Source organism: Bos indicus, chromosome 13, assembly GCF_029378745.1.
Source record: "Bos indicus isolate NIAB-ARS_2022 breed Sahiwal x Tharparkar chromosome 13, NIAB-ARS_B.indTharparkar_mat_pri_1.0, whole genome shotgun sequence".
Classification (NCBI taxonomy): domain Eukaryota; kingdom Metazoa; phylum Chordata; class Mammalia; order Artiodactyla; family Bovidae; genus Bos; species Bos indicus.
Genome location: NC_091772.1, coordinates 63,935,827 through 63,961,191, shown reverse-complemented (window position 1 = coordinate 63,961,191; position 25,365 = coordinate 63,935,827). Strand labels below are relative to the sequence as shown.

Genomic DNA, 25,365 nt, shown 5'->3' with positions numbered 1-25,365 from the left:
CTTGTGAGGTCTTTACACCTAGGTTGAATATACTCAGACTTCTAATGTGTTTAAGAATTCGGTTTAGACATGAGTTACCAGTGTCAGCATGCCTGCTCACACATTCGCTGTTTTGTTTTCCTATCCTGCTTAGTAGGGAAGAGAGGCACATGGGCCCTCCCCCGAGTGCAGGTCCCAGATGCTGGGACTCTGCGGAGCTTGGGGCCAGGATGAGTCACACAGACACACAAGCGTGGTGTTAGGGAACAGCCTGCTGGCAGGGCCCATGCCAGCCTGCAGTGGTCGAGCTCAAAGAGCCAGTTACCAAAGGGCTGGATTTTGTGTGTATGTGTCCTTCATGTTTTCTTTTTTAGTATTAATTATTATATACAGATAAAGGAATATTGATTTTAAAATATGCATTTGTTATTTAAAAAATATACAATAAATTTCCATGTGCCCAGCACCTAGTTTAAGAAAAGAAACAGCACCATGAGCTTTGAAGTCCCTAAGTCCCTTCTGTGCCCCTCCTGATGGGACTGGATTCTTCCAGTGGAATTTTATTTCTCAATACCTGAGGCTCAGAGAGGGAAAGTGACTTGCCTGAGGTTTCGGTTTGTCAGTGATGGAGCCAGAGATCAGAGGAAGTCACCCAGGGAACTTGGTGGGAAATCTGATTCCATCTGGCCCAGCACGGCGGATGAAGGGTCACCTGGTCACCTCTGACATCTCCAACACACCGTGGTGCTGGAACAGGCTGTCCTGTGCCCTGGGTCCCTGGCTCTATCTGCTCTGGCGTATAGCTGGAATCCTCAGGCCAGTCAGCCAGCAAGAGTGAGTAGCAGCTCCGCAGTCCTGCAAAGGTCACCACAGGCCAGAAGCCAGTTGGATGTGGTGACCGTTCCTCGGGGCACAGGGGAAGCATTGTCACAGCTTTTTGCGATTGCCCCCAGGAGGCGCGTGTGAACCTCTCTCAGTCTCCGCACTTGGTCACCTCCTTGTCACCTGTTCTAAAATACAGAGTGACTGGAGACATGGAGCAAAGACCCACCTGGACTGTCAGACCACAGGAGTTTTATTTTAGGAATACTGTGTATTCTTTTCAGCAAAATAATTACCCAGAAATCAGAAAGAACCACTGAAGGACTTCCCTAGTGATCCATTAGCTATGAATCCAGCTTCCAGTGCAAGGGACAAAGGTTTGATTCTTGGTAGGGGAACTAGGATCCACATACCTCAGGCCTACTGAGCCCAAGCACCTCAACTAGAGAGAAATGTATTTGCTGCAGTGAAGACCCAATGAAGAAAAAGAAATAATTAAAAAAAAAAAAACCTCTGAAAGTATTAGGAGTGTTTTGTTTTATTTTTTAAAGAAAGAACCATTGAGAAAAGTATGTAAATAGTGATGAAGTGGAGGAATGGTAAATAGACGTATCCTGGGCTTCCCTTTACCAGGCTCAGCTGGTAAAGAATCCACCTACAATGCTGGACACCTGGGTTCAATCCCTGTGTTGGGAAGATCCCCTGGAAAAGGAAAAGGCTCCCCACTCCAGTATTCTGGTCTGGAGAATTCCATGGACTGTCTAGTCCATAGGATTGCAAAGAGTCAGACACAACTGCGTGATCTTCACTCACTTCATCTCTTTTCTTGAGGTTGTAACTGTTTAATAATAACTCTCAGTGCAGACATCTTTCTCCCCAGACTTCTGTTTCTGGGAGTAAGACTGAGGCCTCTTAGAGTTCTCCAAGAGGCTTGAGTCAGGGCTTTGATTTCTCAGCTTTGAAAACCCAGAAGTGTGGAAATTGCAGATCAGAAGAGGGCACCTTGCAAGCCCTCCAAGCCAGTGTTTCCAAATCATGGGATTTCAGGGACTACTAGCATTTAAAAAAAAATCCTGGTGACAGAGTTCCCAACTTTTTATTTTACTGAAGACACTAAAACAGTCAACTACTGGCCATTTGTCTCGATTTTATAAAAGAAAGGACTTTTTAAACAGCAGCCAGCAGCAAGACACCTGTAATTACTCAATAAAGAATGAAGCTTAAGTTGAAAACATTCAGCTCTAACAAGATCTCTGAACTACCTTGGCCTGGTTATTCTCACTGTGACACTGACAAGCGAAGTCTCTGCTGCAGACCAGCACGGGCCTCTTATGGGGCAGAGGTCTGCCACTGTGACCCAGTGGCTCACAGCTTTGGCTGCATATTGGAATCACCAGGGAAGCTTGTAGAAACAGATATGGATGCCTGGGCCCCACCCCTGGGGCTCCCTAGGTGAGCTCATTTTACAACCAGAATTGAGAACCTTGGCTGTAATCCAGTCCCCTTTCCAACGCCTGAACCCCCAGTATAGCATTTCAGCTAAGTCATTGTACAGCTGAGATAAGAGGCCTTAAGGTTCAGGAGTTTCCCCATCTCTTAAATATCTCTGAACTCTGACTTTGGAGAAGGGATTTCCTGAAGGTCAGGATCAGAGAGAGGAGGGGAACCTCTATTGACTGAGTGCCTGCGGAGAATCAGACCTAAGCTTTTATTAATCACACAGTTTTTTTTTTAAGGTATTCTAGTTAATTAATTTTAAATGATATTTATTATTTTATTTAAAAATACAATAAAATAGGACTCTCTCTCCCGCATGCGTGCGTTCTTTTCTCTCTCTCTCTCTCACTTTCCTGCTATCTTCTAAATAAAATAGAGCTGTAACACTGAAAAAAAAAATACAATAAAATATAAAGAAACAAAAATGGCATATAATCCTGCTGTCAGATATCTACTGTTGAATTAAAAGGGGGGAAAAATCACAATGGTAGGTCAGTGGCCCCCAGCTTTTTTGGCACTAGGGACTGGTTTCATGGAAGACAATTTTTCCATAGATGGAGTGGGGAGGGATGGTTTAGGTTATATAATATAATATAGAATATATATATATAATATAGAATATATAAGATATGTATTCTGTATTATATATAGAATATATAAATTGCATATTATATAAATATATATAATAATGCATTACATTATTGTGCACTTTATTTCTATTATATCAGCTCCACCTCAGCTCATCAGGCATTAGATCCCAGAGTCTGGAGACCCCTGTGTTAGACAGAATAATGCCCCCTCCTTGCTCCCGACAAATATGTCACCTCATCATCCCCAGAACTTGTGACTAGATCACCTTACATGACAGATGGCCTGCAGATGGGGAGAGTATCCTAGATTATCCAGGTGGGCCCAATGTAATCACAGGTGCCCTTAAGAGCAGAAGTAGGCAGGAGGGTACATGGGCGGTCTCTACGTACCACTCAGCTTTGCTGTGAACCTAAAACTGCTCTAAAAACTAAAGTCTGTTAAAAAAAAAAAAAAAAGTGGAAGAGGGAGGCAGAAGAGGAGGTCATAATGATACGACATGAGAAGGACTCAATCCGACATTGCTGGTTGAGGATGGGAGTCCCGAGCCAGAAATGCCGACAGCCTCCGGGTGCTGCGAAGGCCAGCAAGTGGATTCTCCCCTAGAGCCACCAGAGCCTGTGGACTTCCGTCCTCCCAGACTGTAAGACAATGCATTATATTGTTTAAGCCACTAAATTTGTGATCATTTGTTACCATAGCAATAGAAAACACACAGTAATACATCCTTGCTAGCTTTTCCACAACTTGTTTAATTCATGGAACACTCCATGAAGTAGGCATTTTAGCCCTATTTTAGAGATGGGGAAGCTGAGATTCTGAGAAACTTGCTGGCAGAGCAGGAATTGTTTTTAAAATTATTTATTTGGCTTCATTGGTCTCACTGCAGCTTGCTGGATTTTCATGTGGTGCGTGGGGGGCTTCTAAAAGCAGTGCGCGGGCTTGTGGGATCCTAGTTCCCCAGCCATGGAGTGAACTTGCATTCCCTGTATTGCAGGGCGTATTCCTAACCACTGGGCCACCAGGAAAGTCCCTAGGAATTTTAACCCAGGTCTCTCTGAGGCCTGTGCCCCACTCTCAGGCTGCCTTACCCCAGTGGAACTCTGCCTGCTGGCCTGCCCGCAGACCACTGTGTGTAGCCGGTCCTCCCAGGGGCTTCGGGGGAGCTTCCCCCTGGTGAGATTCTGGTTCCCTCAGGGAGTAGGGGGATGATGGTAAAGAGGGAGGGTATCAAAGAGAGATCATCTAAGGAAGAGTGAGGGACATTTGAAAAGCAAGGCAGGGGACCTAAGATATGAACTGAGGAGAATGGAAAATGTGTTTCCTAAGACCTGGGCTGTGGCACCCTAGAGACACTGAGGGGTTGGTGCTGCCATTCGTATCTATGATCCACAGAGGTCAGAAAGCACCCTGCTTGGGGCCAGGAGAGGAGTTACTCACGGACACCCTGGGATTGGGGGTTTAAGGGCAGTGTCTTGCTGAAGTTCCCCCGCCTCTTGCAGTGCCCAGAGGCATTCACAGCATTACTGACTGTAGCCAGTTGAGCCCAGAGTCGGAGGTAGAGTCCAAGTCTAGTACCTCCCGTGGAAGGAGGCAGAAGGAGCCATTGCCAAGGACCTGAGGTTGTGTCTTGTGTGTGTGTGTTGGGGTGGGGAAGCAGGGGCATTCTGCCTTTGAGCTCCACCAAGCTTTTCCTGGGCCTGTCTGTGCTGGGGGCCATCACCGCAAGGGACCCAAAGAGAGTCAGCGCCAGGCTAATGGTGACCGTGTGTCTTTGCAGTCCTGCTAATGGTGACCATCTTCTTTGCAGTTCTGCGAAACATATTTGTCCTCGCCTGTATCATCATCATCTGCTCCCTGCTCTTCCCTGTCCTGTGGCATCTCTGGATTTACGCAGGAAGTGCCAACTCCAACTTCTTTTATGCCATCACACTGACCTTCAACATTGGGCAGGTAAGAGTTAAGGACAGCCCAGCAACAGGGATTCATTTTGCAGCCTCAAACATTCCACCTGGGCCCTGGGTTCTGCCAACAGGTGTTTGGACGTGAACGAGGGGCAGTTCTTCCCCTCAAGTAGCTCGAGGTTCTGTAGAGAAGGTAGGGCAGTAAGAGCAGTGGGGGAAGCTGAACTTGGCTAACGTTTATTGCATTGAATTCTCACAGCAAGCCTGTGAGACAGTGATCCCTGTTTTACAAATGGGAACCAAGGCTCACAGAGATTGTCGATTGCCCAAGGTCATTGGAGGAGCCAGGAACCAAGTTCGGGGAAGGCTTGGTATATTGCTGATCCTGCTCACGGCACCAGTTGTCTCGCTGTATCTCACTGTGCGAACTATTAGTTGAACCCAGGATAGGCAAGGCGCAAGCTAAGAGGGTGGAAGAAGACGCGAGGAGCCATAGGAACTGCAGACACATTTATTCTCTTCTGGCTGGTGCAGCAGACTCAGCAGCAGCCATAACATCACATAACACACTGGCTTTCCAGGTGGGGCTTATATGTACTTACAGAACAGAAGGCGCCCATGGCCACGCAAGTACCTCGTGATGCACATGACCAGGGCTCTCAGTGATCTCAGCTGTTACATCATCATTGTTTACAAAACGTGGGGCAAGAGCGAGAGACCACGGGATGAGAGCCTGACCGCACCATCCTGGCTAGTGTGCTCTTCCCCTATGCTCTGCTTTCCTTCGCTTCCTGGACTGCGGTCCCCAGGGTGAGAGCGGTTTGTGAGGGTGGGGAGGGGAGACTTTGCGGACTTTGGAGCAGCAGGAGCAAAGGCAGCGTCCTTAGGAGAGAAGTAGTTTAGCCAGAGAGGAGGCCGAGAGGCCATCCTAGAATGAGAAGGACCAGCATGGAACTCCGACCTGGAGACAGCCTCTCCCTTGGGGCCATGGAGCAGTGGTTCTCTGCATCAGAGTCACTGCAGGAAGCTTGTTAAAAAAAAATGCAGATTCCTTGTTAAGGTGTTTTTAAGTCCTGTGTTTATGCTACAGCTGTCACAATTACATGGCTTTGATTTTTTTAAAGCAGATTCCCTGATCCCACTCCCAGAGGTGTTGATTGGATTTTGTTTTTTTTAAAAATATCTCTCTATTTGGCTGCACCAGGATCTTTAGTTGTGGCACTCAGGATCTAGTTCCCTGATCAGGGATCGCACCTAGGCCCCTTGCATTGATTGGGAGCGTGGAGTCTTAGCCACTGGACTGCCAGGAAGTCCTTGGATTTTGTATTTTTAACAAGTTCTCCAGCGATTCTGTTGCAGGTTGTCCTAGCACACTTCTCTGAGGGTCCCTCGTTCACCATGCTGTGTTCCCTCAGATCAGCTGTGTCCTAATTGTCAAGGTCTTATGAGAATCACTTGTGCCGTTCACCATTTCAATTACAATTGGCACAGCCTGGCATTTCCTGTGCATAATGGACAAATGGAAAGCACGGCTCGCTAGAGAGACCAGTGATGCCAGTGAATAATCCCCACGGAGACTTTTTGTCTCCAAGGTTAGCTGCTGGGAAAGAAGAAGGGAGTTAGGGCTCTTGGAATGAGTGATGGGTCTGGTATTTCCTGCATGGATGTTTTTGGACAACTCATGTCCAGCCTGGCTATTTATCTTAGTTTGTGCACAGCAGGAAGAGAGATGGAGAGCCCTGTAGGCTGGATGGGAGCAAGCCAGGGAATCTGTTCTGCCTGTCACACATGCAGGTTACTGTTGGTGGATACTCAGCACCTCCTGCCTCTGTCCACACAAACAGAAATCTGCAGGCTGCAAATTTCTTGAAGTACCTTGAAGAAATTCAAAAAGTTGTTCTGGCTCTTCTCTCTTGCTAAAATCTCCTTCCTTTTCCTTTGAAAGTGATGACTGGCATGGGGCGTGCCCTGGGCCTCTGGGGGGCTTGGCAAGCTCCACTGAAATAGTCCACAGCTTGTTGTCAGGTCGTCAGGTCACTGTGGGTCAGGAATACAGTTGCAGTGGTATGAAGTATCCATGGAACTTTCCAGATAACAGCTTTCTGTCCTGTGGCTGTCTTTATGAGAAAACGGTGTCTGAAAATGTTATGGGAAATGTCTACAAGTCATCAGGTGCCGCGAAGCCAGGAGAAACTGAATTGTTGGAAAAAGGAGGAAGTGGTTAGAGGTAGGAACCAAGGCCAGCTGGATGAAGAGTGTTAGAGGCTGAGCTATGGAGAAACACTAGGTTGATCTCTTGGCATTGAACTTTATCTTAAAAAAAAAACAACTCTTTAAAATGCATTTTTAATCATATGAGTGAATTCATTACTGCCGGGGAAAAGAAGACAAAATAGAAGCATATGAGATGTAAAGTAAAGCCTGTGTCTCCTCTTGTCCTGTGGCAGATGTGATTGTTAGAATCAGTTTGGTGTGTGTCTTTGCAAGCTTCCTCTGTGTGTTAAGAGACTTATAGCTCTAAGTCCACATGCAAACGTAAAGACATCCCACGCTGAGTACTATTCTTTAACTGGCTGTTTTTCCACTTGATAATTTTACCTTGAGATCACTTTTTTTTTTTTTTTTTTAACGGCTCCGTGATAACCCATTCTGTGGCAGGATGTCCTGTGATTTATGTGACTGATAGGCCGCTACTGATGGACATTGACGTTGCTTCTGGTGATTCGATGTTATAAATGGAAGAACCCTGCGTATCTCCTCACATCCTCTTGCGCACACATGCCAGTATTTTCTAGGATAGATTCCAGGTGATGGGATTTACTGGGTCAGAGGGCGTAAGCATTGTATGTTTTGGCAGATTTTGCCAAGTTGCCCTTCAGACAGGTCATGCCAGCCTCCAGGCCTCCTGGCAGTGGGCCAGGTGTCTTGAAGCTGGCCGTTCGTTCAGGCATCCAGCATGCCTGTTTCGTCGACTTCCTTGGTCTGGGCTTTGTGCTCTGAGCCAGAGACAGGTCTGTTGGGTCAAATGCTTCCTGGGACTGCTGGCTCCGGGTTTTGTTGTTGCTGCCGCCACTGGATCACTCAAGGGGCATATCAGAGGGGGCACTTACTCACCAAGGCAGTCCTTAGAGTCACATTCTTGTCCCAGAGCATGAACTGAGCTACAAGAGCGCCCCTTGTTGTGAGGGTCTGCCTCTCCTGCCCTCCAACCTGTTGGGAGCCGCAAAGTGCAAATGGACATTTAGAAGTTCATAGCAGTTAATGGTCACCTCCCCAGAGAGATCTTCTGTGAGGTTTCCCTGCCCCACTGTCTCTGTCTTGGCATTCTGTGTGTTCCCTTCATAGCACTTACCCAGTTTATAACTCTACATAATTTACCTGCTTCTCCCTCTGCCTCTCCCGCCAGCCTGTGAGCTTCACGAAGGCAGAAATCCACCTCCTACCCACTGCAGGGTCCCCAGCTACCCAGTCAGTGCTTGGCACAGGGCAGTTGTTTAGCAGATATTTGTGGGATGATTGAACCAAAGACAGCCAGGGAGAACATCATGTGATTAATGGCCAGATGTGCAGAGTATAACCACTGTAGGAATCCAAAGAGAGCAAGATCAACTTTCCTGTTGAGTGGTCAGGGAAAGCCTTAGGGGACAAGAGTGGGGGCTGGGCCTTCCAGACTCAGAAGGAAGGGGAGGTGGGCGGAGTGGGGGCCAGGTCACCCCCACTGGCTAAGGTCGAGGGGTGGCAGCTCTGTCCCGCTCTTGCCAGATCCTGGTCTCAATGGCCGGTGAAGCCCCTTCATGTCGTCCACAGCCCTAGCCAGTGCAGCCTCCGTCTGACCTACAGTTAGTGCTTCTGGTGAGCTGTGTGGCATTCGGAGGGTGTCCTCAGTCCCTCAGCCTGCTTTTCCCAGCTCTTCTACCTGCAGCAGTGCCTGATAGTCACCTGGTCTTTATTCTCCCCTCCCTGGGCAAGACAGAGCAAAGCTGTCGTGGGAACCAGATGAGTACGGATTTTCAGCAGGTGAAAATCCATTGCTGAGTCTGGAGCTGAATGTAGAGCGCATCTCAGCCTGAAGATTTTAAATCCTGCTCTGTTTGAGTTGGTCAGTTCCATGTTTCATAATAGAACAAATCATCAGTAATTATTAATGACACTAGCAGGTAAACCAGTGACTTAGGCCCCATCCTTTCCTCGGAACCATGAAGTATTTTTTAGCCTGTGGCACAGAACATTTGCTGATTATAATTGTGCCTGAGAGTCAGTAACCAGGAAATGACAACGGGAAACCATCCATAGGTACGTAAGAGGTGTGTCTGTGTCTTACATGTACACGTGCCAGAGAGAAGGAGGGATTAGACGGATAGATTGACTGAGGTCCCCCACTCTGCCACTGTATGACCTTCAGCAAGTGACCTCCGGGTCACAGGTGATAACCTCACCTCTGGTGGGGCAGGGTGAGAGGATTTGTATGTTGACACGTGTTGACATGGGAGCTAAGATGAGCAAGGTGCTCTTCAAATACCCAGAGCAAATCCCTAAGGAAGCACTCAGACCTAGAAACCAAGGGAAAGAGAGCAATCTTTCTCTCTTTTTTTAAAAAATTAAAAAAAACCCTTTTTTTCTGCAATTCAGAGACGAGCAGAAGGAAAATGTTGTCATCTAGGATTTGTTGTCTAGTTGCTTCAGTCGTGTTTGACTCTTTTGCAACCCCACAGACTGTCGCCCACCAGGCTCCTCTATCCATGGGATTTCCCAGGCAAGAATACAGGAGTGGGTTGCCGTTTCCTTCTCCATGGGATCTTCCTGACCCAGGGATCAAAACCGAGTCTTCTGCATTGGCAGGTGGATTCTTTACCGCTGAGCCAGATTATGTGTAAACAAAAAGGAATGTTTAAATTTAGCTGTTTTAAGAGGAAGGTAAGGTGTCCCACTTGCCCTAATTCAACTTAAAAACAGGTAACATAAGGAAATCTTCCCCTAGAGTTATGATTAATAGTGGCTCATGTTGAAAGAGCTCTTACTGGGGAGCAAGCCCAAGTGATCCCTTTAATCTTCTGGATCACATGCTTGTCCAGCCTCCTGGACCTTTCCCTGTGTGTTGACATGACCTCGTCTGCTCGTGGAGGAGTTTTATTTGTGTGTGTGTGTTTTATTGTTGGAGAAGGAAACGGCAACCCACTCCAGTACTCTTGCCTGGAAAATCCCATGGACGGAGAAGCCTGGTAGGCTACTGTCCATGGGGTCGCAAAGAGTCGGACACGACTGAGCGACTTTACTCACTCGTGTTTATTGTTGGCAGCATGATGAAAGTATGACTTTTTTTTTTCTTTTTAATGAAACCTCTCCATGATCTTTCCTTGTTCACTCATGTGGAAGCTCATTCAGTCCTGTGTGTCCTTCTGGGGAAGGGAATCTGCCTTCCCCAGTGAGAAAAAATGTGGGGCAGGTTGTGCAGGTCACCAGCGGTCCAGTGGTGTGGAGCCTGTGTTTATGGACAGACAGGGGACTGCCAGGTTCATTCTTGTGGTGGTATATGGCCCTGGCTGGGAGGCCTGTTCCTCCTGACGTGAGGCGCCAGTGGCCCAGGCGGGAGCCCTCATCCTTGTCCAGCTGTGTGCACGTGGGTGCTCTCTCTCCTCAGCTGCTAGCGTTTTGTCCACATCTTAGCTCATTCTTTTGTCCCTCCCATCCTCAGACTTAACACTCAGCATCCCAGACTTGTCTTTCACAGGCCCTTTCCCTCTCTCTTACCCTCACAACCAGAGAGACAGAAAAAGCCTGGACTGAGTACAGGGGTGTCAAGGCCAACAGGAACTCCACAGTGCCTCCCAGCCCCCTCCCTGCCCAGCTCACTGGCCCTGGGCAAGTCACATAACTTCGTGTCTAGTTGATTGATTTGTAAATATTAACTAGGTGCCAGGCACCCTGCTAGGGGTATGTGAGACACAGCCCTGCTTCCCAGAAGCTCTGCTGTCTGTGGGAGACAAAGAAAAGGAAATGGGCGGGACCAGGGCAGGGTGACTGTGCTGGGAGCTCAGAGCTGGTGGTTAAGGACGCTTCTGCGAGGACGCCGCCTCTAAGTGGAGTCCTGCAGGACGTGCCAGGTTCAAACCAGGTTCTGAGAGGTGAGGCCTGGGGGTGAGAGCCCGAGGGAGCTGGTGTGGAATGCAGTTCTGTAGGACCAGCACGTGCCACCTAATAGGGAATGAGGCCATTTCAAGACAGCTGTGGTCAGAGCCAGAAGTTATGCTGAGGACCAGGCTGAGCTGTCAGTCTGAAGTGAAGACACTTGAGACCAGACTTGTGCTCTGAAAACCTCCCTCTGCCAGGAAGGGAAGAGATCAGGAGTGTGAGCTGGAATCTGGAGCACAGGGAGGGGGCTGTTGAGACCTGGTAAGAGCAGCTGGTAGCCTCAGTGTCCCCAGCCTGGAACAGGGTCGTGAGTGGAGAGTATGGAAGTGAGTGGGGAAAACTTGGATGAATTGGAAAGTGCCGCCTAGATGATAACTGCCTTCATAACCAGCTATGGTCTACCTTCGTGACCTTCCCGACCCTGAAGCTGAGATCCAGTGATTTCCCTACTGTTTTGCATCTTTAGAACTTTAGAGGGTGGGGCCGCTTCTCCACCATCTCTTCCCACGCCTGTCCATTCAGGCCTGAGTTGCCTGGTCACACCTAAGCCCTGTCCAGCTCCACAAGTCTGCCCTTGGCCCTTCCTGCTCCCCATTAAATCCCCGTTTCCTAGATCCCAGGCAGCAAGGGTGGGGGCTGAGGCACTGTGATTGTCAGTGATGACAGCCATGGGAGTTCTCCCAGTCGTGGCTGTCAGGTGTCAGCATCCCCAACACAATGAGACCTGGGGAACCGGGACATGCCTGGGGTTCCCTGCCTCTCCAGGACACTGCAGCCCAGGGCTGTTGGCCATGACTGCAATCCTGAGCCCCATGGCTTCTAGATGTGCTGCCTTAATTGCTGACTCTCATGTCTCATATGCTCGTTTTGTCTTTTCTCAAGAAACTGTCTCCTTGGCTCAGTGACACAGTTGTGAACTGGGAGCACAGCTCTGGGCCTAGTGGATATGAAGTGTGAGCACAGGGCCACAGCAGGACCCAGCATATGTGGGTGCAGACCCCTGAGAAGGGTTGTGGGGGCCAGGATGGACTAGCATTTGGGCCTCAGGCAGGCAGGATAGACACTGCAGCCCCAACGTGTCCCTTACTCCCTTGTGATCCCGGGCAAGACCCTTGACCTCTGAGTCTGCTCATCTCTGAGGCTTATAAGCCCTGCCCAGGGTATTGTGACAGTTCCTGAGTGTGTGTATTAGTTGCTCAGTCGTGTCCGATTCTTGCAACCCCATAGACTAGCCCGCCAGACTGCTCTGCCCATGGGATTTCCCAGCAAGAATACTGGAGTGGGTTGCCATTTCCTCTTCCAGGGGATCTTCCCAACCCAGGAATTGAACCCGCATCCCCTGGGTCTCCTGCATTGCAGGCAGGTTCTCCAACTGCTGAGCCACTGATGTGCTAATTGTTAAAGGACCCGGCCCAGGGCAGAGACTCAGGAGTTGGTTTCCTGGTCTCTCCTCACTCCCACCCTGTGGTGGAGCGTGTTCTGACCGTTTCATACCACTTCTGATCTACCCACTCTGTCCTCGGCCGCCTTTTATCAGCTGCTCCATTAAATCTTCATCTTCTGGGACATCCCTGGTGATCCAGTGGTTAGGACTCGGTGCTTTCACTGCCAGGGCCTGGATTTGGTCCCTGGTCAGGAAACTAGTATCCTACAAGCCACTCAGCACGACTGTCTGTCTGTCTGTCTGTAGCTTCATCATGACCCAGAGCTGCCAGTGAGAGGAATGTGGTCTGACTGAGCCCTCATGGGGGCAGGATGCCAACCACATGCTGGGTCTGGGGTCCCACAGCTGGAGCAGATGCCACCCTGTTTAGGGGGGAAGCAATGGGAAGTGACTTCACTTCAGGGATCAAGGAACTAAGCGTGGGGGTTGGGGGAAGACTCTGGGGGTGGGAGATGGAGACGTTGCCTCTCCAGGGATGAGAAGGAGCCCTTTGGGAGAAAGATCATCCTAGCCCAGGGGTGGGGCTTGCACAGAAGCACCAAGGTGTGGCCCCGGCTGTGTTTGGGGCTTCGGGGACACGCAGGTGCAGCACAGGGAGAGGGGAGCACTGGAGGCTTCTGAGCGGGCAAGTGAGAGGCTTTCATGGTGTGTGTGTGTGTATGAGAGAGAGTCTGAGTGAGTGTGTGTGTGTGTGACCCCTCAGGGGCCAGGAGGATGAGGGAGGGCTTCAAGCAAGAGGGGGCTGAGTTGGAATTCTGAGGGAAATTGGTGGCAACTGGTGGTTGATGGCAAGTGAGGCCAAGGGGCTCAGCTGTGGTCGCTGAGGGCGGCTTTAACAGGCTGCTCCATTAGAGCAGAGCGGCTCCAGCAGCGTGGGTCAGCGTGTGGTGTATGATGCCTGACGGTCTGGGTTTGGAGCCTGCCTCTGACACTTGCTGGTTGTACGACTTTGGTCAAGTTACTTGAAGAACCTTTTGTTTCTTTGTTCTAAGATAGGATAACTATGTACCTACAATGAAGGTTTATTGCAAGAAGTAACTGTTTTAACACGAGTGAAGTGCTTAAATTAATGCCTGAGTATTATCAGCATTCTTATTAATAAGAATAAAATACTGTAATGGCAGCGTTTATCAGCACTGGTGCTTTTCTCCTCCCGGACACTGACCTTTGCAGTTCTAACCACTAACTACCTTAGAAAGCATTCAGTTCCTACATCATGTAATTCTCACTTTCATGTAATAAACTGGAAATCCTGCAACTCGGTTTTTGGGGGTTTTTGTGGCCGTGCTGCTTGGCTTGTGGGATCTCAGTTCTCCTGACCAGGGGTTAAACTCAGGCCACCGCTAGGTCACCAGGGAACTCCCCACAACCAGGTTTTCATACTCCATAAAAACATTTTTCACTTTTGTTTTCACATTAAAGCCATTAAAACATTTTAAAAAACCAAAAGAATGGGTTGCTCTTCAGGTCTCTGGAAGCACAGAGGGACAGAGCAGGGACCAGGGGGCCACGACTGTGAGGAATAAACTAGAGTTATCATTCATTGTACGGACGTGGACAGTGCTGCACAGGGAGGGAGGGGGCAGTGGCTCACACAGGTTCACACAGCCGCCGACTTGGCCAGGCTCCTCTCCCGACTTGCCCTGCTCAGATGGGGCAAAGGGGCGCTGGGTCTGCGGGTACGATGTCAGCTGAATCCCAGGGCCTCAGGGAAATCCCTTCTCCTCAGCCCACATGGAAAGCCTTGAGGTCAAACGAGGCTTTCTCAGCCAGCCTGTGACGGCTGGGGGCTTCCCTCAGAGAGTGCAGAGCCTCTAGGCCAGTGTGTCCCCGACATGCCCTCTCCCTGGGGGCAGAGGCAGGGCACCCACTCAGGACTTCGATCCCAGAAAACCAAGCCAACACGCAGGACTCTGTCCCTCACACCACACTCCCCTGTTGCTTTATTATGAAAAGTTTCACACATACAAACAAAGTTGAAAGATTTAACCTTGAACACCTGTATATCTACCACCTGGACCTCAGCATTACCATTTTCTTATACTTGGGTGATCACAAATGATCCATTTCTCAATCCATCTTATTTCTGTAATGTATTCAAAGTGAAATACAGACATCAGTACATTTCCTGCCAAATATTTCAGCATGTGTATTGTTAACCAGAGCTCAAAACTTATATTTTTCTTATGTGAAATTTACATACAGTGAAAAACACAAATCTTTAAAGAAAACTTTATATTGACATATAGTTGATTTATAATATTGTGTTAATTTCTGCTGTACAGCAAAGTGATTCAGTTATACATATATACATTTTTTTTTCTCGGCTGCTCTGTGGCATGCGGAATCTTAGTTCCCTGACCAGGGGTTGAACCCGTGCCCCTGCAATGGAAGTGTGAGGTCTCAGCTGCTGGACCACCAAAGAAGTCCCTGTCTTTCTTAATGTTCTTTTCCACTGGGCTTATCACAGGATATCGAGTGCAGCTCCCTGTGCTGTGTAGTAGAACCTTGTCATTCCATTCTGTATGGAACAGTTTGCCTCTGCTGGCCGCAAACTCCCACCCAGCCCCTCCCCGCCACCCTCTTGCCAGCGCAAGTCTGCTCTCTGTGTGTTTCTGTTTTGTAGATAAGTCCATATTATCATATTTTAGATTCCACATATAAATGATACATGATACTTGTCTTCTGACTTACTTCATTTAGTATAATGACCTCTAGTTCCATCCGTGTTGCTACAAACGGGCATCATTTAGTTCTTTTTGTTTCGGCCAAGTAGTGCTCTGTTGACTGTGTGTGTTCTGTACCTGTTCATCTACCGATGGCATTTAGGTTTCCACGTCTCGGCTGTTGGGAATGGTGCTGCTGTGGACGTGTACAGTTTTTGAATTATGGTTTTTATTTCTGGATATGTGCCCAGGAGCACAACTGCTGGATCATATGGCAGCTCTGTTTTTAAGTTTTCTGAGGAAGCTCCATAGTGTTTTCCATAGTGGCTGCACCAACTTCCATTTCCACCAGCAGTATAGGAGGGTTCTCTGTTCTCCACACCCTCTTCAGAACGTTTGTTATTTGTGGACTTCTTAATGGTGGCCATTCTGACCAGTGTGAGGTGATATCTCATGGTAGTTGTGACTTTCTTTTCTCTAATAGCGACGTTGAGCATCTTTTCATGTGCCTGTTGGCCATCTGTATGTCGTCTTTGGAGAAATGTCTATTTAGTCCTTCTGCTCATTTTTCAGTTGGGTTGCTTTTTGTTGTTGAACTGTATAAGCTGTATATTTTGGAAATTAAGCTGTTGTCAGTCACATCATTGGCAACTATTTTCTCCCATTCTGTAGGTTGTCTCTTCATTTTGTTTGTGGTTTCCTTTGCTGTACAGAAACCTGTAAGCTTGATTAGGTCCCATTTGTCTGTCTTTGCTTCTATTTCTATTCCCTTGGGAGACTGACCTAAGAAAACATTGGCACAATTTATGTCAGAGAATGTTGCCTGTGTTCCAGTTTTATGGTGTCATGTCTGATGTTTAAGTCTTGAAGCTGTTTTGAGTTTATTTTTGTGTATGGTGGGAGGATGTGTTCTTCCTGCTGACTTCATGCAGCTGTCCAGCTTTCCCAACACCCCTTGCTGAAGAGGTTGTCTTTCCCCATTGTATATTCTCACCTCCTGTGTTGAAAATTAATTGACTGTAGGTGTGTGGATTTACTTCTCAGCTTTCTTTTCTGTTGATCCATATCTTCTTTTGTGATAGTATCAGGACACTTTGATTACTGTAGCTTTTGTAGTATTATCTGAAGTCTGGGACGGTTATGCCTCCTGCTTTGTTCTCTTTCCTCAAAATTGCTTTGGCAGTTCTGGGTCTTGCATGGTTCCATATAAGTTTTAGGATTATTTGTTCTAGTTCTGTGAAAAATGTCATGGGTAACTTGATAAGGGATCACATTATATCTGTAGATTGTTTTGGGTAGCATGCCATTTTAACAATATTAATTCTTCCAGTTCAACAGCATGAGATATTTTTCCATTTCATCGAGTCATCTTCAATTTCCTTTATTAATGGTAAAACACAAATCTTCATGTACATTTCCTGAAGCCTTCTTTCAGTCAGCAAGATATTTTTGAGGCTCATTCATGTTGTTGCATATAACAATAATACATTGATTTTTAAAATGTGTAAATGTTGGAATAATTTTATAGTGCAGAGAATTTCCATATGCCCCCCACCTAGTCTCCCATGTTAACATAGTGCCACAGTGTGCGCATGCTCAGTTGCTTCAGTCCTGTCCAGCCCTTTGCAACCCTATGCACTGAGCCCACCAGGCTCCTCTGTCCGTGGGGATTCTCTAGGCAAGAATACTGGAGTGGGTTGCCATGCCCTCCTCCGGGGGATCTTCCCCACCCAGGGATCAAACCCATGACTCTTATGTCTCTGGCATTGGCGGGCAGGTTCTTTACTGCTGAGCCACTGGTAGAAGCCCCAGTACCGTGGTATGTTTGTCCAAACCAAGAAACTGACCCTGGTCTGTTACGACGAAGCAAACCCCAGATCTGATGTGCATTTCCCCAGTTTTCCCTTGATGTCTTCGTTTTCCCCCAGGATCAGGCCCGGTACCACACTGCATTAGTAGTCACGTCTCCCCTGTGTCCTCCGCTCATGCTCTCTTTCCTCATTTCCCTTGACACGGACAGTCTTGAGGTATCCTGGCCAGGTATCCCAGAAGAGTGTCCCCTCTGGGTTTGTCTGATGCTTTTCTCATCATGAGGCCACATTTAAGGTTTTTGGAAAGCTCAGGCAGTACACACTGGCCACACTTCATGCTGTTTACCCTTCATCATTTGGTTAGGATAGTGTTTGCCAGGCTTCTCCAGTGCAGAGTTGCTATTTTCTCTTTTCCCTGTTCTTTGGAAGTGAGTCACGAAGTCTAGCCTAAGCTCAGGGGCAGGGGGTGGCGAGTGAGCAAGAATTAAATTCCTCCTCCTAAGGGGAGAGTCTCTATGTATATTATTTGGAATTCTCTTGAAAGGTCCAAAAAGAATTCTCCATTTATTTATTTATTCAGTCATTTATTGACTGATTGATTTTAATTTTTATCACCATAACTTGAATATATAATTTACAAAGTTTAGGCTTATAAGGAAAAAGAATAGCTCTTTAAGGTCTTACAGTTATTTGCTCTGGTACTTCTAGATTACTACTCTTTCTTTTCTTCCAGTTTATATTAAGTTGAATCATATCAAATTGTTAATACTCAACCATTTTTGATCTGCATAAATGGCAGTTTCATATGGTTCAAACTAATAACCTAGTATTTTGACTTCCTATTTGGCCAGTTGATTATGTGTGACATTGGAGTTCTTTTGTTATGAACTGTGACTCTGCACCTGCCGTCATCTGACCTGGCTCAGGGATCAGTCCCCACCAGCTCCAGGTTCTCTTCCCCAGGCACTTGGACCTGGGTGAGAAAGCAACTGCTGGGGGTGAGGACCGCCCTTGCTGTGGTAACTGTGCCCCACAGGCAGTTATGGGACAAGGCCTCAGGGCCTCTGCCCTGACAGCCTCAGCGGCAGGCTTCTGGGCCTCTTACACACTGGGCCCCAGATGTATCGCCTTGCAGGGTGATGACCACCAGTCCAGCTCTCCCAGTACAGCCTTAGGCCAACTAACTCTTGGTGCCTCAGTTTCCTCGTCTGTAAGATGGGTTCCATCAGCCTTCTAGATGAGTTCCTGCGGTGACAGAATGGCAGGTCGTGGTCCTGAGGCCATTGATGGTGTGGGTTCCGAGGGCCTCCTCCAGACCCCTCTGTGCTCTCTTTCTTGCCCACATGTGAGGGAGGCTTTCCAGGACAGGGGCCTGGGGGGTCTGAGGCTGAGACCCCAGGCTCCACCGCCCACCTCTGACTTGCCTTTAGACCCTAGCCAGGTGCTCCTCCAGCTCCAGGCTTACATCTCCCCATCTGTGTTGAGGTGGTTGGTGTGGATAGCCTGAAAAGCTTTTAAGTGCGTGAGAACTGGTGGTGTCTGCAGAGGTGAGCCCCTCTCCCCACATCCATCCTGTTTCAGGCAGCAGAGGTCCTGGGGGCTTAGGATGAATGGAATTGTTAAGACTGCAGGTCCAGGGTTTGGGGGCCTTGGCAAATCCCTGTTCACTTCAGGGCATCAGGGAGAGGAGGTGGTGGACTGAGCTGCTAGGGCCCTCTCAGTTCTGGGGCTGAGAGAGGACAGACAGACCAAGCCAGGCACAGACACCATGATGGCAGAATCACTCTGGACTCTGCCCAGGCCAAAGGAGGAGCTGTGGTCATGAGGCAGTCCCACAGATGAAGGCAGAACTGCAATTTGGATGGGTCTGTGCTGCCATAGAAGTGAATGGTTTCAAGACCCAATCTGGGGTGTGAGGGAGGCTTCCCTGAAGAAGTGATCCTTTCTGAGCCTGAAGGGCAAGCAGGTGTTGACGAGATGAAAGGGAAAGAGAACATTTCAGGCAGAGGAAACAGCAAAGATCCGGCACTGGGAGGGAAGAAGCCAGTGTGGCTGGAGCTGGGTGAGATGGAGCACGGGAGAGGCTGAAGCATACACGCCAGGTGCAAGGCCTTGGCCCCAGAGAGTTTGATCTTCACCCGAAGAGCCATGGAGCGCCTTTACAAGGCCTTAAGCCGGAAAGTAGCATGACCAGATTTGTGTTTTGAAAAGCAACCTCTGCTGCTAGGGTGGGGCAGGCGGGAGGTTTGAGGTCAGGAAGCCCAGAGAGGAGACTACTGCTGTTCATATGACAGTGGCTTTGTCTGGGGTGATACCTGTGGGGACAGACAGAAACAGAACCAATAGGCTTGGGGGCTTGGTGTGGGGAAGAGACGAGTCTGCTGATTCTGTGGCCTGAATACCTGGATGGAAGATGGGGGAAATAGGTTCCCAATGGGAGAAGCAGGTTTGACAGGGGACACGGCTGGGGTGAAAGGGCCAGTGGGCACCCAGGTGAGATGGAAGGGCACCAGTGTAGAGCTAAGGCCAGGGCTTGGGGTGGAAGACCATGGTGGAGGAGGTAGGGCAACTTCTGAGGGGCCAGTGAGACCCTGCAGGTTCAAGTGTATGCCCTGAGATGGGGGGGTTCCTTGGGCAGCATCTCCCCAACACCTACCTGGCCCCTCAGTGACCCAAGGTTCAGGGGCAGGTATCATGAAGCTTCTCACAACCTCTCTCTCCCCCTAGATCCTACTCATCTCCGATTATTTCTACGCCTTCCTGCGGCGCGAGTACTACCTCACACACGGCCTCTACCTGACCGCCAAGGACGGCACGGAGGCCATGCTTGTGCTCAAGTAGGCCTGGCTGGGCACAAGGCTGCACAGACTTCTGGGGTGAAAGGGCCAGCAGCTGGGCCAAGCCCTCTAACCAGAGTTGCCAGTAGGCAAGACCAAGGGCAGATGAGGTTTGAGTCCAAGGTGACGACTACCAGTGAGGAGCCAAGGCCAGTAGCAAGGTCCGTGGGGAAGTCACCAGGAGCATCTCCCCTTGGATCGCCCACTTTGTGGCTCTGCATACCAAGGAGCCCTCCCTCCCAAGCAGGAAAGGGGATGAAGCAGGTGAGCAGGGTTTGTTAGGTTGTGGCTAATTAATAAATGTTTTTTGTTACAAACACATCTACCTGGAACCACACTGCACTCTTGGAAGGGGTGGGCATGACCCATAATACTGCCGTGGGGCACTACACACAGGTGTGGGTTTCCTGAGAGAGCTGAGTCCACAGAACATAGGTCTGTGTGCGGGCCAGCCAAAGATGGTGTGGGGCAGTCCTCTCCCCACCCCCCAGCCCTTCCCAGTCCCCAAGCAGCTGGAGGCAGAGGGCCAGGCAGGCCTGAGCAATCTTTATTCTGCAGAGGGACAGTGACCACAGATCCATACACCACATCAAGACCAGGTGAGCCCAGGGCCAGTCCTTTAGGGGTGGGCAGGTCCAGGCAGGGGCAGCGCCTCAGGTCAGGGAGGGGCAGATGGGCAGACAGGCAGGGGCCTAAAAAAAAAAGACAAACCACACAGAGCAGGGGTGCTGGGGGCTGCTCCCCACTCTCCCCAATCCCAGCCAGCACCCAGAAGAGCAACCCCCTAACATGACTGGGCCAGGATCCACCCAGGGGCAGAGGAGGTGCAGTTGGTACCCCCTGGCTAGGAGGTGGCACCTCTGCCCCACCCACCAGGGGCAGGAGCAGAGGCAGCTCAGTTCAGGTGTGAGGAGCTCCCTGGGCAGAGCCTGACAGGGCCCCCCCATGCCCAAGCCAACCCCCCCCCTACTGCTGGCTCAGAAGCCGAAGGTTTCCTGGGAGGCGTAGACCATGTAGAGGAAGCCATCCTCGTCCTTCTCCTGCTCGTAGATGTCCGCGATGGGCGTGGACACGCTCACCATGCTGTGCTGGTTCACCAGCAGGAAGAAGGCCTGAGTGGGGTTGAGCTGCAGGCGGCGCCTGAGGGGGGCGGGAGGCAAGCACACTGTGAGGGGCCTGGATGTTAGGGAGCGCAGCCTGAACCCCTCCCCAAAATGACCCTGATCCTCCATTTCACACCCATCCCAGGCCCTTCTAGAGGCAGTTACCTCTGACTGGACACTGACCCCAGCCTTGACCTTGACCTTTCCCAACCTCCCCAGAACAGGGACCCAGCTCCCGGTCCCATACCCCACCTCCACCCCTTCCTTCGCCGCAAGACCCAGCGCCCTGCCTGATCCCAGCAGAACCCAAGTCCCCCCTCTGACAGCTGCTGCCCGCGCACCGGATGATTTTGACCAACTCGCTCATGTTGACATGGTCCGGGACCAGGAACTTGGTCTTGTCCAGGACCGGCAGCTGCTTCTCACCCTTGTAGCGCTCGATTATCACCTGGGAGCCGGGTGGGACGGGGGACGCGTAAGCCCGAGTTGGGGCCTGGGTCGGGCCGGGATGGGAGGGGGCGGAGGGACTCACCGGGATTTTGCTGGGGTGCTGCTCGCGGATCTGCTGCACCTCTTTACAGCGGTCGGCTACGGACAACGGGCGGGTATGAGGCCGGGCCGAGGTTCCGCCCCGCGGGTACCCGAGGGGCGGCCCCGACCCCGCCCCGCCTCCTCGAAGCTCCCGCCCCCGAGGGCCGTCGGGCCCCGCGGCCCAGGCACAACACAGAGATGGGAGGCAGAGGCCCCGGCCCAGGCCCGAGCCGGCTTCCCAGCCCGGGGGTCCAGCCCGAGCCTGACGTCACGGAGCTGACGTCACCTGCGGCAGTCGGGTCTGTCGGCCAACACCCCCAACCCCCACACCCCAACCCGCGCTCGCAGATCGCCCGCTGGGCCTCACCAAAGCTTCGCCGCTGCTTGAAAGGCCGGTCTGAGGGCATCGCGCCGGCCCGGCGGGGCGCGCAGGCCGGACCTCCGGGGCGCGCGACGCAGGGATGTGGCTGCGGTCCGGGGGCTCCGGGGGCTCCGCGCCTCGCGCACAAGGGCTCCGGGGCTCGCGCTGAGCCCGGCGGCGTCGGCTCGGGGAGGTAACTCGCCCGGGTGACGTCAGGTCACAACATTCCTTAAAGGGGAGGCCGGCGCGCCGCTCCCATTGGGCCGACGCAAAATCTACCCGCCCGGACCCGTGACGTCACGGCGCAGAGAGCCTGTGTTCCCGGCCCCGCGCCGCGAAGGGGCGGGGGCTCCCAGGGCGCGTCACAGTCCTGTGACGTCACAGCCTGCGCAGGGGCGGGCGCGGAGGGGCGCCGTCTCCCTAAGGCCGGGTCTGAGGGGAGGCTGCAAATCCTGCGAGGCCAACGCGGTTGGGGGAGCAGACTCGGAGCTCCAACGGCGGGAGGGGCGGGGCCGGGCTGCGGCACAGCATCCTTCTGCTGTCCCCACCGTCACTGTGTCATCTGACAGCGCTCACAGCCTGCTCCGTCCTGGGACGGTAGGAGGCACTGGGGATGACAGCACTAAAACACACGGCCTTGGCTTTGTGGCGTTCTCGGTTAGAGAAAGATAAAGGTGGTCGGGGTGGGGGATTGACACATGAGACACTTGGAGCAAGACACTACAAAGGAGCTTGAAAGTTTTACATGGAATTTCTAGAATTGAAAAACAGCGCTATTAAAGTCAAGTTCTCAAAGGATGAGGCAAGAAAGCCTATTAGATACAGCAGAAGAGAAAATCACTGAACTGGATGGAAGAGCAGAAGCAATGAGGAGAAAACAAGCCAGATGGAACATATAAAAGAGGAAGGGACAGGAATGGTAAAGTGAGAACTCGGGTCCAGTCAGCATTCCAGGAGAGAAGAGAATGTGCGAGAGGCAATTCCTGAACAACTTCCAAAATTGATTAAAGATGAGGAGCCTCACCTAAAATCCGGAACAGAATAAATAAAAATAAATCTCATCTAAACACTTTGTTCCATCCCTGGGTCAGGAAGATCCGCTGGAGAAGGAAATGGCAATCCATTCCAGTACTGTTGCCTGGAAAATCCCATGGACAGAGGAGCCTGGTAGGCTACAGTCCATGGGGTCGCAAAGAGTCGGACACGACTGAGCGACTTCACTTTAAATACTTTGTAGTGAATTTGCAGAACTCTAAAGGGAAGAAATTAGAAAAATGGCAAGTAACTAAACTGATAAGCATGGAAGTCTATCTGAACAAGCACTTGCCATAGAACATGAATGGTGACAGTTTGTGGAGAGCAGAGCAAGGAGCAGGACATGATCACAGGTAGGACTGAAGAGGGTGGTCAGAATTTAAGTGTTCTGAGAAGCTTCATTTATTTGAGAAGAGGAGGATAAAGATAATTAGTAATTACCTGGCTTTGTAAAGTCAAGTATGTATTTCCAAACACTTCAGAAGGTAAATAGTATTTCCAAACACTAAAATAGAAAGTAACGAAATATAGAAATGATCCCTGAAAGTATAGTCTTAAGACTAAAGACATTATTAGTGATGAAGAGGGTCAACACATAATGATGGAAAGAATAATTTTCTAAGGAGATAGAACAATTCCAAACGTGTGTTAGAGGTTAAAAAAAAAAGGCTGAAAGAATACGAAGCAAAAGTGACAGGATACAAGGAGATATGGCCATATCCTTCATCACAGTGGGTGATTTAAGACCTTGTTCAGTAACTGATAGACCAGTCGAAGAAGGATACAGAAGATTTTAATACTATTAATAATTCTGGTAGAAACTTGAACCAATATATTACTTTCAGGCACACAGGAATCATTTATCTTAAAAAATGACCTGATTACTAGGCCCCAAGACAAATCTCAATAGATATCAAATAATCAATTTTATACAGACCATGTTCTCTGACCACAAACAAGAGCAGAGTAAACTCTAGGTCTTCACAGATATTTAAAACACTTATAGAAAACTCTTAAAGATGAAATCATATGGAAATGAAAATTACTTGGGTCAAAATAAAAATGAGAATGCATATAAAAACTCCAGGTTGAGGGTATGGGGAACTAAAGCAGAATTTAAAAGATCTTTATTAGTGATATTAGGTAAAAAGAAATACGGAAAATTTATGAGCAGAGTGTCAAAGAATTTTAGAATGCAGTAAGTGTAAACCCAAAGAAAGTGGAAGATAATGAAGAGCAGAAATTGAAGAAATAGAAAACAGAAACACTAATATGGGCCACAAAACAAAGCTGGATCCTTCAAAAGACCAATAAAATAATGTGCAAAAGGGCTTCCCAGTAGTTCAGACGGTAAAGAATCTGCCTGCGATGCAGGAAACCCAGGTTCGATCCCTGGGTTGGGATGATCCCCTGGAGAAGGGAATGGCAACCCACTCCAGTATTCTTGCCTGGAGAATTCCATGGACAGACCATGAGGTCGAAAAGAGTCGGACACGACTGAGCAACTAACAAAATGTACAAAAGGGATATAACAGCAAAAATGACAAAATAAGATTATAAACTTTATACCAATACATTAAAAAATTAGAATAAATGGACAGTTTTCTAGAAAAAAGATAGTTTGCCAATACCAATTTAAAAAGAAGTAGACAACCAAGTAGCCATATACAAAAAATGAGTCCAGATGGTTTTCTAGTTCTCCCAACATAAAAATAAAAAAACTCAAACTTGTGTCAAATATTATACTTAACGGTAAAACACCATGCTCCATGGTAAATGTTAAGCATTATTCTCTTTAGAGACAGGAACAAAATTTTGAATCATATCATTGAACAAAATGTAATATTGCTTGGAGGGCCCAGCCAGAGCATCAAGACAAGAAAGGAGCAAAACTATCATCCATAGCCAGAAAACCCAAAGGAATCTACAAACAATGAAAGACTGCTAACTACTATAGTCTAGAAACATACAATACTAAGTTTTAGGGTAGTACAGGAAAATGAGAGCTCTTTACACTGCTGATGAGAAGTGTAAATCATTTCCGCTTCACTGGAGAGCAATTTGACAAAATCTGCCCACACTGAAGATGCTCATATCCTGCAGTCCAGATGTACACGTGAGCCCAAAGAGACACAGTTAGGTGTGTTTGTTGGAACATTCTCCTAATGGCTAAAAAAGGGGGCAGGCACCTGAATGTCTAATCATTAAGTATCCTGTGTAACAGAACAACAGAATGTTCCTGTAGTGAAAGAGGGAGAGACAGGGTCAGCCATCAGATATTTTCAACTTTGCAGGCCGTATGGTCTCTGGAAGCCATGCGGTTCTGTTGGAGTGCAGAAACAGGCCTAAACAATCTGAATGGCCATGGCTGTGTCCCAGTAATGTTTTATTTGCTAAAACAGACAAATTTGGCCTGAGGGCTGTAGTTTGCTGACTCTTGATCTAGAGCTGTGTGTCAAAGTGGACACATCCCACATACACAAAGTTGCAGGAGATTGTGATGAGAACCATTAAGAGCAGCTGGAAGAATTAGGTCGGCCATGGCCTTGAGGAAGTGGCTACACCTTTCTTTTGTCAGGCTAAGCCTTTGGGATAACCCATTCTCAAATCCCAAGGTCTCTGCTCCATCTTCCTCCTACCTGGCCAGTCAGCAGCAGG

General features: G+C 49.2%; 2 protein-coding genes across 4 annotated transcripts in view; one reads left to right on the top strand and one right to left on the bottom strand.

Moving 5' to 3' along the window:
- The window catches only part of PIGU (phosphatidylinositol glycan anchor biosynthesis class U), a 90,694-nt gene extending 70,696 nt beyond the window's left edge, over positions 1 to 19,998 (top strand). For both annotated transcript variants that reach the window (XM_070801533.1, XM_070801534.1), the window contains 2 exons: positions 4,697 to 4,839; positions 19,568 to 19,998. In XM_070801533.1, the coding sequence (XP_070657634.1) occupies positions 4,697 to 4,839; positions 19,568 to 19,681 (257 nt within the window). In that variant the 3' untranslated portion in view covers positions 19,682 to 19,998. The remainder of the gene's footprint in view (positions 1 to 4,696; positions 4,840 to 19,567) is intronic.
- Positions 19,999 to 20,202: 204 nt separating this feature from the next.
- MAP1LC3A (microtubule associated protein 1 light chain 3 alpha) lies at positions 20,203 to 21,888 on the bottom strand. 2 transcript variants are annotated; one of them, XM_019972288.2, is made up of 5 exons: positions 21,679 to 21,886; positions 21,313 to 21,368; positions 21,122 to 21,228; positions 20,648 to 20,817; positions 20,203 to 20,369 (listed from the first exon to the last, which is right to left on the bottom strand). In XM_019972288.2, exons 1-4 carry the CDS (start codon positions 21,716 to 21,718, stop codon positions 20,655 to 20,657), a joined length of 366 nt encoding a protein of 121 aa, XP_019827847.1. In that variant the 5' UTR covers positions 21,719 to 21,886; the 3' UTR covers positions 20,203 to 20,369; positions 20,648 to 20,654. The 2 variants fall into 2 exon arrangements, with proteins under 2 accessions (XP_019827847.1, XP_019827846.1); XM_019972287.2 differs by having other exon boundaries at positions 20,203 to 20,817; positions 21,679 to 21,888.
- Between the last annotated feature and the right edge of the window lie 3,477 nt (positions 21,889 to 25,365).

Bases quoted from the DNA above. Each gene is read 5' to 3' on its own strand.
- MAP1LC3A (XM_019972287.2), bottom strand. From the start codon at position 21,718: ATGCCCTCAGACCGGCCTTTCAAGCAGCGGCGAAGCTTTG. The intron at 21,229-21,312 runs GTGAGTCCCTCC...CCCGGCTCCCAG, and splicing joins AGCACCCCAGCAAAATCCCG to GTGATAATCGAGCGCTACAA. The intron at 20,818-21,121 runs GTGCGCGGGCAG...CGCCCCCCTCAG, and splicing joins GAGTTGGTCAAAATCATCCG to GCGCCGCCTGCAGCTCAACC.